This window comes from Rhipicephalus microplus, chromosome 6, assembly GCF_043290135.1.
Source record: "Rhipicephalus microplus isolate Deutch F79 chromosome 6, USDA_Rmic, whole genome shotgun sequence".
Taxonomy (NCBI): Eukaryota; Metazoa; Arthropoda; class Arachnida; order Ixodida; family Ixodidae; genus Rhipicephalus; species Rhipicephalus microplus.
The window spans coordinates 172784008-172797849 of NC_134705.1; the positions used below are offsets into that span (position 1 = coordinate 172784008).

Consider the following 13842-nt stretch of genomic DNA (forward strand, 5'->3'; position numbering starts at 1 on the left):
TAGTGAGGCGAACAGCGGCTTCACGAATGATCCAATGCTCATGAACGGTCGCATGTGACCTCCGTGATTATCTCCTGCATTGCCACTGATTGCGAAGGCCATAAGCGACATGAAAGTTATCTGAGCCCCAATGGCACCAGTAGGCAAGTCCAGGTACCACAAACGCCTGTACTGCGAGGCAGTAAAAAAATTTCTGGTGATGACGAGCATTTGGAAAACTTATTCTACTAGCTTTTTAAATTAAAAACGCTTGAAAGTGGCAAAATGAAAGTGATTAACCACAGCTGCACTCACTCCTATGAAAGTAGCACATCAAGCCTAATGAACATCTTCGAAGAGGGCTATCGGAATGGCTATCAACACTCAACATTGCTAAAGAATGCACTTGTACCTCTGAGTAGCTTCTCGGATCCAGAAATTTTTACAAAATATCCACGCAGTTTTGGAATCAAATAATAAGGAGCCTCGACTACACTCGACGAGAACGCGAAGCTAACACTGCAAGGACACGAAGCAAGGTGTGGGAGCGGGCTAGTTGTTCTTCCATATTCCTTTTTACAGCTGAAGCATAAAATAGGTAGACAACAGACAAAAGGGACAACGCTCGTCCTTGTTGTCCGCTCCGTCCGTTGTTTACCTTTTTTTGCGCTTCAGCTGTAAAAAACAAGAACTTGAGCCAAATAAGTTCGCGTGGCGTGGTTAGTGCCAAGTACAAGCGAACAAAAGGCTCGCACTTTCAACGAGGGACACACTCCCAGGCTTGCTCACGAGTTCCTGGCTATGGAATTTGAGCATTAAGGTCTGTTGACAGGTTGTGCTTCGACTCTAACCTGTCCACCCTAAGCTCGGTTCGAAGCAACACAAAGCAAAGCACGCAAAAGGTTAGCAAGCGCTACGGGACATCCAAGAAAAGAGCGAATACGGAGAGGTACAATTGAGTAGGATTTGCCAAGAAACAGCCCGGTGTAGAGAGGTTCCGCAATTCAGTGTCACCAATAGTTTCACGTACCTCGTCCAACCACCGTCCCTGCCCCTAATCAATGAGGATGAAGAGCGGATGGTGTCCCCAATAGTGTTTATGAACGTTCAAGGACTGACCCACGACTACAGACAGTAAGGAATATGGGATGTATTAGGAGATAAACTTGCATAAACAAAGCCTAGCAGCAATTAAAAAGCCACCAAATTAGGCTTCATAATCACAAAGAAGAGGCTCCGTTGTTTCGAGCATTATGCAACTTAATTCAAGCTTCCACAATTTGTTTGATCATATTGTTGCCCAATGTGTTAACTCGCAGTGAAGCAACCACATCAGACTGCCATTAAGGCAACACTTCAGCTGAACCTCATCACAGAGAGGAGGCATTCTGTGTGAAGATGCCTTTGTTATATCCGAATTCGCTATAAATGTACTGTAATACCTCATTAACTCTAACTCGCATATCTCAAAAAATGGTCCAAGTCGAAATTTTCCACGGCACCGAACATTTTACTATATGTCCCGTGTATATTTTTCCCTTTATCTCAAAGTGTTTTTGGGTCGGATTGCAGATATCTCAAAATCTTGACTGGGAGTGGAACAAAAATTCCGCTACCAGACCATTTCACAATATTCGTGCAATGCTGCCACACCTGAAGTCCGTCGTTTTTGTTTTTTTTCTTAATTAGCCACGCCTGCCACCACGTTGATGCTTTCCGCGAATGTGAAGTGCTCGATGTCTCAGCCTAGCGACATACCAACTTTGTCAAGCAACCCTGTGGCACATATGTGACACATGCGCTGAGCAGGGAGGCCCTCTGCCCATGCTTGGCGTAGTTTGTCTCGTTCACTTTGTGCAGTGCACATAATTTTCCCTGAGGTGTGATATCTGTTCATTTGCGCAAAACACAAGGTATGAATTTTTCACTGACTGTGAGTTCAGTGTTTGTGATAATCCCTGAGAAGTGATTCACGTTCATCTGCGCAAACCAAGCACTACGGATTTTTCGCTGATTGTGAAGAGCGGCAACTTAGCGCGAGTGCCGCAAGCATGGCACCAAAGCAGTGCAAGTCGCTAATGCTAGAAAAAAAGGTTGCCCTAATTAAGGAAGTGGAGAAAGGCGGACGAACGAAATCGAGCATCGCGGTAGGATTCGGCATCCCTTCGTCTACGCTTTCGACGGTGCTGAAAAACAAGCAGAAGGTGCTGGATGGATTTGAGCAGAGCACCTCCAGCCAGTGGAAGTGGGTTTGAGGGTTGAAGTTCCCAGACGTTGAAACTGCGTTGATGATATGGCTGCGAAATGCCAGAGCCGCCTACCTTCCCGTCACCACAGCGATAATGATGGAGAAGGCAGACGCTCAGGACCTGCAAATTTAACGGGCGAAACCCAGCTGGTTAAAGTCTCTTGTATGTTATATTTTTCTCTTTTGAACCTGCACGAGAAGTATTAGAAACTGCTGCTGATGAGCCAGTAAGTAGCAGTGATTTTTCTGAAAAGCACTCATTTTTCCCGGCGATTAGTGCAACTTTGCTTAACCTCGAAAATCTGTTTATCTCAAAATTTTCCCTGGTTTTTACGACTTCCGAGTTAACCAGGTATTACTGTATATTCAGAGCACTAACAATAACATCACTTCTCTTCATCTAATTGTACCTGATAATCCATTACATCTGTGTGTATTATATGTAAGTTTCACTTATTCTACATGCCTGCAAGGTTATTTTCACTGCTGAGATACGGAACCATTGACATAATGAAACTTGCAATGCAACAAAGTAGTTTTGCACTGCAAGTACAACTTCAATATACAGCAGAATCGCTCTGATACATTTTTTACGGGAACCGAAAAATAAAACATATTACGCAAAAATCACAATAACCAAAGCGGTTGGCTGGGAGCAAAAAGAAAAACATATGAGGCCGAAAAAAATATTATGCAGAATCGTATCGACGTAATACCACAGTTCTAAGGTTTGACTGCACAGTCGACCACAATGCGAGCGCATGGCCAAGAGTCGCTCCGCGATGTTTCTACGACGTAAGTGTCGATCAACAGCAGCGCTACGCCCGAGATGCGTCTATCTTTCTATCAATGGCTGACTATTTTCCTACTGGGCAAGTGATCTTCCATTTATGACTAGTTGATGCAGCACACTCTTCGGCAGCAGGGGCTGCGTGCTTCGGTTTCGAAAGCTGTCAATGAACATTATTGTTACCAGTCCCAATTTTGACAAAGTGACATCCACCAAACAGCACACCATCGTAGCTTTGATTCTGCTATCGAAGTAGAAGTGGGACGCTCATACGGCAGTAAGTGCTTTGCGTGATAATAACAAACTAACAATGTTCTGTGCGGCACTGAAATATTGATTTAACAGTCAGTAGCAAGAAGAGCCGTTTCCGACCTAGCGCTGTTGTCAGCAGTAAATGGTGCAACACTAGGTGGCGCGGAGAGGCAGTATGGTATGCGCTCCCCAGGGGCGTAAACTTTTGTGGTTGACTGTACATCAGGCCTTTCTACCCTCAAAGATCAACTGAGGTTAGTTAAACGACTGCGTCACATCACCTTTAAAAAAAAGGTTACTTACACTTGGATGCTATAATTGACAAAATCATGTTACACCTCAAGACAGCAAAGCTTCTACCGCAGGCTACCATAGTAGCTTACGCGACGCTTACTTCAATGGCTATGTACAAACGAACCCGACACCGTAATGTGCCGGAGATCGACACCGAAAAGCCCTCACCGGACACCCGAGTAATGTGCGGTGGACCCTGGCTGTGGAGGGGCTGGTGGTGCTCGATGGAGTGCAGGGCCGACTGGGCGTGGGCAGCCTGCTGCGCGTACTGCTGCCGCTTCTGCTGGTGGTAAAGCTGGATCTGGTAGTTCTCCTCCATCTGGTGGTAGTAGTTGTCCTGCAACGCCGAGTCCAGAGCCAGCCGTTCATCCGCCGACATGCCTCCCGTAGCTCCGCCAATCGTCAGTGGTGACTGCACAGGTTGCTGTTGCTGCTGCTGGTGTTGAGAATCTGTAGGAATGGCAATCAGGCACTACAGCTGAACTACACTCCGTCATCGATATAGTAAACTCGAACATAATGAAATACTGGTTATAACGAAGTAAATGAATAATGGTTGTACAATAGACATTGTGTTAGGAACATACCTTTATAACGAATTTTTTTATATAAAAGGCTTATTTTTGTGCAATATTCACCTTTGTTATATTGAGGTTTGAGTTATGTTATAATGAACACTGATGTAGCGAACTACTGGTCACAGCTAGGGCTCCGTGTTTCCGGAGCAGTTCGAAAAAATCCTATAAACACTTGCCGATAAATCTGTTGACAACTCGTGTTTATTCGATAAGCTCACATTTTAAAGGGACATTTTCAACATTCAAAGGTGGACAATCGTCTTCAAGGCGATTGTGTTTTCAAGGTGGACAATCATCAATCAAAAGGAGCACACCCCCAAAGACAGCAGCGGCCTCGTAAGGTACACTCACACCTATTCCAACAAGCTTTAAGGTTGAAATTCAAACAAACGTAAAGACTGTACTCGTATTTGTTCGTGTATGTATATGCATTTGCGCATTCAAACCTTCCAGACATCTGAAATACACTTTGTGCGTACACATGTTTGCACGTAAAGATACCATTTCATCTAAGATACCAGAGTATTGAAATAATAATAATAATAATAATAATAATAATAATAATAATAATAATAATAATAATAATAATAATAGGTCCTTTATCTTTCATCAAGAAGATAGAGCCTGGGAAAAAAAGCTGACAAGCAGCTTCTTTAGCTCCTGCTCCCCCCCCCCGAAAGTGCAGCCAGCTTGAAGAGTTTACTGTAGTGTCTATAAGCAGTGTTATTAACAAGTTAAATTAGCAGGAAGTGAGAAAAAAGAAAAGGTTGAACAAAACAGTATTATTAGCAACAATGCAGCACATTTTCACAAGAAAAAAAAACACTCATAGTTTCACATTGCAACCACTCATAGTCCAAAAGTAAACATCGAATTTAGGAGAATCGTAGATTCAAAAGAAATAAATTCCGATGAACTCATAATTTCCTCCAAAAATAGAGAACTCCGAAAACACAGAGTCCTAGTTATAGCAAACTGAATACGAACTTTGTTTCGCCAGTCTCTATTTTAATGGCATTTATCGCTTTTCTAATGAAACCAAAAACACAAGCACTGCAGTTACATCAGCTGTAACAAAGAAATATTTAGTTCGTGCGAGGCTTAAAGCAGAGAGGTAAAACAAAAAGAAACGCAATTACTGAAAAACAATTCACATGACCTGACAAGACCTTCGAGTCATGAGCCCCTATTCAGAATCATTTTCTTGTTTTTGATTTTTATGTGGTTGTGACACTTGAATTTTGGTTCGAAATGCAATCACATTCTTCTTCAAATAAATGTGAACGCAGGCCTGTTTTGATGAAAGAACTTTCAGCAGTAATATTATTTTTTCCTGTAACAGTAAAGAAGATCTGTGATGGTCTGGGGACCAGGACACATTTTTCAGCTACTAAAAAACTTTCCTTTCGCCACCTAGCGGAAATGCTCAGAGCTGATTCGCTGAAGCTTGTATTATTAACACTCTTGCTTATAAAAGATAATATGCCATAAAATGGCCGTAATACCCGCTTTTTCTGCATTGGAGGCTAATCCTGTGACTGCCAAGACGAAATGAAGTTTTTGAAAGATATGGAAACCAATTCTCGAAATGCACGTGAGCATCGAACACTCCCAAAAGAATGCAAAGAGCAGCCGACTCGCCTTCGAAAAACGGACCGGCACTGCCCTTCAGCAGGTGCATGGGTGACTCATGGGCAAATGACGGTCGAGACGAGACGTAAGGATTGGCATACACGTGAGTGCTGTGCGCCTGACCCTGCGGTGAGACAAGTACCACCTGCTGCGGTACCAGCTGCGGTACCGTGGCGATAGGCCTCGCTGCCGCCACACTGACATTCACACCCCTGCGAGCAAACGAAACAAAAGAGTTGTTACACACGAGAGGGATGGTAGCGAAATGCTACAAAATGAATAGAACTTCAGAGTTGGACTCAGACGGTTTACATTCTCACTGTGAAAAGTTCAGGCAACGGAATGGGAAAACCGACGAGATGACACAAGGACTTGTCTGTTCAGCCATTTGTCGTCTGATGAAGCAATGAGTAGTTTTCTGCAAGTTTTAAACATGAATTGTATTTAGCATGTAAAGAAATATTTAATTAGCCTGCAGTCTGTCATGTTCTACTTTAAAATAAAATCAATAATGTCACAGGCGACAAATGTGTCCATAATTAATTTTTGGTTGCATTCACTTTGAAAAAAAATTCCTGAAATGTGACAAGTCGAAGGACCTGTCAAACATCATAGTGCTTTCACCAAAGCGATTGGTAGCAGTCTTACGCAGAACACTGTGGTTATGTTTGGACATAGTTAACAATAGAGAAGGCTCAAATAATCCAAATGCAAATTATCTTGCTCAATTTTGACCACAAGTTCACACACCAAGCATAAACAAGTTGCATAATAAACGTACGCATCGCCACTGAAGGGGATATATAAGCAAATACTGCTCGGAAATGGTGCAGAAAAAATCGCACTAAGCAGAACCACAATGTCCTAACTTGATGCAAAGATTAGCCAGATCCACATTGTAATCATCATCAGCAACAGCAGCCTGAATATGCCCACTGCAAAGAAAGGCCCTCTCTTATGTATACATATAGTTTTATGTATCATTTCCATAGGAACTAATTTCTGCGCAAGTTTTATTTCTAGTGTTCCTGCAAGAAACGATGAATGGCTCATGATGCCAGAGAAAATAATGACAAACCAATTAACACCTAACCAACACAAATAGTACAGCGACTCTGAAATGAGAGGCCTCACCCGACGGTGCTGGTCGCCACATGCCTCGCCTTTGGCGACGAGCTGGCCGAGTTTTGTTCGGGAACACCCAGGGATGCACCCCCAACTGCCAACGAAGATGATGCCGTGCTTGGATGAGAATGCTGCGTGGCAGGAACCGGAGACGCGGACCTGAGAAACGGCCCCAGCGGAGCGTTGTGCTCTTTGGCATTTCCGGAGGCACCCTGAGGCAGAGGCAGGCTCTGCTGGCATGCCCGATTCTGACAGGCACGAGCACATTTCTGGGCCAAGCTAGCAGGCTCCGAAGCGGAGTGTTCCTGCACCTCTTCAGGCGACCGCTGGTTCTGCCGGTGATTTGCGGTAGTCCAGGTGTTCACCACTGAAACACGGTACATTATTTGCAGCTGTAGACTTGACGAACTGTCGAACCCAGCTAATATGACAACACAGCAATAAGAAACTTGCTGCCGAGCGCCATGCAAAGAAATTGACGTTTTGGCGACGTCACAGAAAGACAAGCGGCACAGACAGGAACATAACAGGATGAAAACGAACTTCTTCATACCCCTTTTTTTTTTTTCTTTGTGTTTATGTCAGTGTGCTTTACAGCTAGCTGTCAGTGTGCCTTACCAGCTGAATTTCAATGACACGCTTCCCCCATAGTAGGTGCTCCAGTGTACTAAAATGTCAACTCCATTGCAAATTATAAACTTCATTACTGATTATAAATGAAGAAGCTAAAGTATTGCCCTTATAGTTGATGTGCTGGTGTCCTGATGCATCATTTATAGAGACTATTTTGCTGATGGGTTGGTTTCAATGCCGCAATAATGGCCTGTTAACCTTGCAGTTTTGCACCTTTAGCAATTAAACCAACAGTGCTACGGTTGATGCATACCCATGATAACTGTTGGGATGATCATTCAACACTTTATGACTTCTTATTAATTCTCATCACAAAATAGAAATCAGAAAATATCCTTTTACCAGCCCAAGACAGGGCACCCATATGTCTCACGTAATATAGCCCATACATGCAATTCATCAAGCATATAGGAACTTCAATACCTAGGTATCCACGCATACAGATAAATAAATGTAGTCATGTTGTGGCGATGTTTACAGCTACTCTACACGAAAGCGTAGTTGTGCTGCGATTATATTCTTTTTACAGATAAGTGCGGAAGCGCCATGTTTAATGACATAGCAACAAACTACAACATGCAAATCAACAAGACTAAATTTAAAAGAATGAACTGACCACATGACATGAGCAAAAAGTACTGCCATGCAGAGTGCTTTAGAGCATTACAATAAAAAGCTTGCAGTGAAGCCAACAATTTACGTAGGTCCGACTGAATAAAAAGGGAGTACAGTTATTTCTTGTCAGGTGAACCAAATGTCATGTTAAATAAATGGCTGTCCCGATAGGTTTGCAAGGGGGAAAAAAGATGTCTGGAGCAGTTTATCAATGTTTAGAAGAGCAGTGCGACAATTAGGTTGCAAAACTCAACTTGACTGTACTGTACTCCTTAATTAGCCGTAGGCTGACAAGTCACAATGCGAGATGGGCGTGCTAGGAAAGGCTGTGCTGATGTCCTAGTTTACATATATACACATTTTGCCAGATGCACCATATAGGAGTTGATTTTTTTCACTTACTCCTGTTTTACCACGTAATTGTGTAAAAATGCAAAACTGCACAGGAAAAGGAGTGCACGACAGCCAGCTGAGCTTAGTGCGTGAAGTAAACTAACACATGCTTCTCGCGTTACTGCAATCTAACTTTGATGCTCAAAAATAGCACTAGAGGGGAATTTTCTCGGAGTTGATAAAAATTAACGATATATGCATTATACTGTGTGCGTGTACTTCGACTTTTGACATCGCCTCAACTTTCACTCCTATAACAGTGCAAAACACAGCCATACATGCACTACACTATACTCGACGTAGCTTACGATTTACTCCTTCTGGGCTAACATAAAAGGCGCAAAACGCAGAAAAGGCACCGCGCGAAAACGTGCACATTTTGTGTCAAGCTGCGGCAACTGACCTGGTACGTGCGGCGGTGTTTCCTTTTTGACGTACTTGCCTGCCACACCATCTCGCAGATATTTGAGGTCTTTTTTCTTCGATAACATCAGACTATCGCTTGACCATTGTAGGAGGACCACCTCAACTCCTGCCGTCGAGAGGGGCGATGGAAAAAAGAAAAGAAAGAAGGTGTACAACACACGACGTCTAATAGCGGTAGCAGATGAACAGTGCAGTTTGAAAGGAATGCGACGTGCGTAGCGAAATGACAGTAATGTGGAAGAGGTCCTTGAATGGAACGCCCCTTTATCACATCGCTGTGAAGCGAATGAGAGATCCGAGCAGAATCCAAGCGCTTGCGCTCGAAGCTTGTAAAGTCGAAAGTACTAATTGGGCAACAGACCAACCTCATTTAAAGCGTTTCGAACGTTTCTCTGAGACCCAAAACACGACCACCCATGTCAAAGAAAGCGATTTCAGGACCAAGCTGTGTGCCATAATTGCAGAGTCACTTGGGGGCAAACAAAACCAAAAAAAGTTTCACGACCACAAAGTCGTGCGAAGATGCATACCATTTTAGCCCGTGGGTCACAACAGCTTTCACCTTTGAGTACTGGGCGCGAAGTTTACTCAGTTTTATCCGGTCGCTCTCGACCATTGAATGTCAGCGCTTGTCACTCGCCGCGAGTGCATGATTAGAGATGCGATGAGAGGAAACTATTTTCGCTAGGAAGATAGCGGGAATTCCACAAGCTATTCCCCCTCAAAAAAAAAGCACAGACGTGTGCCGAGCCGTGATGTCAAAATAAAGTGTAGTATGCCTACTTGACGCGCCGCCGCGCCTCTGTAGCTATTGGTGTTTGTGTCAAAAACGGCGCTGCGAGCGTTTTACATAGCCTTTTTTTTAATTTAGTTTTACTATTTAACACATGCATTAAATATTTATGCTTCAGGTCGAGTGGGGTCTGGTAAATAGGAGCGCTCCAGTTCCAAGTGTACTTGCGACTCCACACTTGTCACAACTTAGTACGTCACCAATTGTGATATTTGCAGCTATCAGCTAGGGCAGTTCATGGTGTCCGAGAAAAGAAGCCTCTAGAATCAACGCTGTTGCACAGATCGCGTCAACACAGCCTGCATTGTAAAGGCCTGATCACACGTACCCGTTGCAGCGCGACAGCGCGCTTCTGGAGCGGGGCCGTGCCCTCTCCCAACAAAGGAGGAGGACGCGCAACTACGTGAGGTTGCGCGCCCTCTGTCTTCATAGGGAGAGGGGCGAAGCGTCAAAAATGCCACGCGCTGCAGCGGGTACGTGTGATTAGGCACTGCGCCGTGCTCCCGACCGGGTTGCAGAAATTAGGTGCCTTTTCTCATCTTCTAACCACTACCACCACCACCACCACGTGTGATCAGGACGTTGCATAGCTGGTGTCTTCTGCTTCTGTTACCTAGAGGTAACACAAGCACACGACACTTGCTGTCCAACGACAGCCCCACGGCTGGTAGTGAATTGCGATTGTACATTCAGTTACTCTTTTTTTCTACATAAGCCAAATTATAAGATGCTTTAACTATTGCTGACAGCACTTGTTCACAACTAAATGGCAATATATATATATATATATATATATATATATATATATATATATATATATATATATATATATATATATATATATATATATATTATATGTGTGTGTGTGTGTGTGTGTGTGTGTGAGAGAGATCTAACAGACAGTACTGCAAAGGAATGTACAGGGGAAGTTATTAGAACCAATAGAATGTAAATAAGAAGAAAGAAAAGTGGATGAAAAAGTAACCAGCCGTGAGCAGGAATCGAACCTTCGACCTTCGAATAATAGGTTGCATACGAGTGACTATTAATCAGCTGCCCGCTCATAATAAGTTCACGTGCTACGTGACGCCAAACATGCGCATAAAAGAGTGTTTTTACACTCGTCGCTTGGCTTATAGATGGCGCTGACTGTCACTCCTACTTCTAAATTCACATATAAACCCAAAAAAGTGTATGTGGGGATAGCCGCTGTGGTAGCTCAGTGGTTAGACCATCGAACGCGTTATTCGAAGGTCGAAGGTTCGATTCCTGCTCACGGTTGGTTATTTTTCATCCACTTTTCTTTCTTCTTAATTACATTCTATTGGTTCTAATAACTTCCCCTGTACATTCCTTTGCATTACTGTCTGTTAGATCTCATTAATATTGTGTTAAAACACGAAAAAACGAGTCCTTAGGTATACACTTTTTTTCTTTATATATATATATATATATATATATATATATATATATATGTCACCATCCAGTGCACGGACACCTGGGAGTCCTTAACAACACAGGAGGCTCGGAAGTATCAAATCGTACACGTTGCCGAAAGCCAGAAGCGTCCATTAGGAACAGCGTCACAAGAGCCTCCGAACAGTCTCCAGTAAATTCGAGCGCACAACCTTCATTACCCGAAATGCTGCATAACAGTCCACTGACTACCATCTGCCTACTGGACACCACATCAAGTTGCCCAGAAAATCAGTGCCATGGTCAAAATAGGCTGCCACCTCAGCACCTACCACATGAACACTATCAATGCCAGCAGAAGCAAGCCCAAGAACAACGGAGTCTCCATGAGCTACACCAGCAAGGACGACTACGAACGAAAAAATCTTTGGAAGAACACGCGAGGATTAAACAAAGGCGTCTACAAGCGGGTCACGTGAAGCGACGACAAATTAAATATGTCTTGCTTAAGACAAACAAATCTTCTAATTCAAGACATTTTCGCAAAAAGGAACATCTGCCTAAGTTTTCTCCAGAAGAAATCAAGATTCAGTCTACAATCAAAACTGTTCAAACAACAGGACACAAAGCGACGAAGAAGGCGCAAAACCACACCCTGTATTACGGAAAGACGCAGAAATCACCGCATCAGTCTTGGTCAACAAACACACAGACGGGTGGCACTGCATGTGTACCAATCAAGGCAAAGAGCACGACGCTTACGCAAATCATGCTGCTAGTGCTCCAAAGCCTTCGCACCACGTTCATTCTTTGCAAGTATACAGTCAGTTTTATCATCTGCAGTTTCAACGTTCAAGGTGTACTTGTGTTTTCCAGTACGCAACAGTCAGCCTCGCCCACCAGAACTCCAGCACTTACCGGACTGCTGCACTCTCCTGTGAAGCTAAAGTGTGTTTACGGAAACTTTCTGGGACATGGAACGATCTTCCCTTTTTTGACTGTGTTCACTTTTTAGTCATGCATGTTCAGTTTATAATTTCTGTTCGTCTGACGCAACTTCTTTCGGGGGGAGGGGGAATCTTGTGACTAAGAAGGCAGGGATGGTTAGAAGTAGTGGAGGAAGAAGTGAGAACGGAATAAACATGGCGTATGAGCCGGGCCACGTCTCCCGGTCATCAGAGGGTCACACACACACACACACACACACACACACACACACACACACACACACACACACACACACACACACACACACACACACACACACACACACACACACACACACACACACACACACACACACACACACACACACACACATATATATATATATATATATATATATATATATATATATATATATATATATATATATATATATATATATATGCAACGCTTAATGTAACATTTAGCGAATCCTGACAGTTCAAAATTTGTTTGAGACAATGTGATCTGTATTGATTTGCAAGTTTATAGCCTTGTCGCAAATTACACAGTAAAGGCAGGAAGCTTGAATTGATCTGTGAAAGACACTTGGGGCTTACTTTGCCAGTGCAATGCATTTGTAAAAAAAAAATTGCCCACAGCTTCCCTCGGGGGAACACTGAGGAGGATGCGGAAGCGGTTCCGCCAACAGTTTGGCCGGCGCTGGTCGAAGGGACGTCGATCATTCTGTTTGTGGATTCGTTGGCATTCATTTCACGGCGACTTCGGACGTCGACGCGCCGTACAAACCAACGGACGAGCGGCAACTGAGCGAGCGAGCGCCGACCTTGAGTATATATACAGCGCGACGGCGCATGCGCTGTCAGCTGTCGAATGTTCTCGAAGGAGAAGCGCACGCGGCACAGATGGTGGGCGACGGCGCGACGGCGCATGCGCGCGCGTCAGCTGTCGAATGTTCGAGAAGCGGTGTGGACGGCGCGGACGGCGCACTACAAGGCGCGAGTATAAGATGCTTCCGCATCTAAAAAAGGTTGATCCTTTTTTCATATATTATAATTCGTATAACATGCAAGTGATCTATGGCTTCACGGGAAGAGAGTAGATTCTTCATTGTACACTAGTGTATGACATCTTGCACAGTGTCTATTAGGGTAACCCAGCTATGGCACCATTTGGTGTGAATGCATAGAGCTACATCTCCATTCCTACGACTAATGTCAAAGATTGTAATTTAACCCCATGGTAGGTAGGTGAAGTACACCCACACAGAACATATGCTGAATCCTACAAGATAGCATCCACCAGCAGATAACAATGGTACTCTATAATGCACACATTTGAAATTATATCAGTGCTAGAAGAGAAACTTGCACTAGTTGGTGGTTCATCATTATGTAGGAACAACAGCGCTAAAAATAGACGAGGAATAGCAAAGTCAGCACCCGTGTCCTGTCTTCACTAGTCCTCATCCATTTTTAGAGCTGTTGTTCCTACGTAATGATTAACCACCAACTAGCTCAAGTCCCTCTTTTAGTGCATTTTATTGCTTGTGCATCGGGCTCGGCTCTCAATACCAACCTTCTTGACAGCGCCTATGTCCTGTTTCACTTGTCCTCGTTCGTTCTCAGTGCTGTTGTTCTATACGTGCCCAGGTAGAAATTTCCTGCTGGTTGGCTACTGGTTCCGCTGGTTTATAAGTCCATTCTTAGCAGGTGATGGAACC

General features: G+C 43.8%; 1 protein-coding gene across 1 annotated transcript in view; it reads right to left on the reverse strand.

Annotated features, from left to right (window-relative positions):
- sav (scaffold protein salvador) overlaps positions 1-9714 on the reverse strand; it is a 31980-nt gene extending 22266 nt beyond the window's left edge. Inside the window, exons 1-5 of the mRNA XM_075867011.1 lie at positions 9496-9714; positions 8943-9071; positions 6908-7265; positions 5783-5985; positions 3732-4013 (exon numbers count right to left, since the gene is read on the reverse strand). Coding sequence (XP_075723126.1) covers positions 3732-4013; positions 5783-5985; positions 6908-7265; positions 8943-9030 — 931 coding nt within the window. The 5' untranslated portion in view covers positions 9031-9071; positions 9496-9714. The remainder of the gene's footprint in view (positions 1-3731; positions 4014-5782; positions 5986-6907; positions 7266-8942; positions 9072-9495) is intronic.
- Between the last annotated feature and the right edge of the window lie 4128 nt (positions 9715-13842).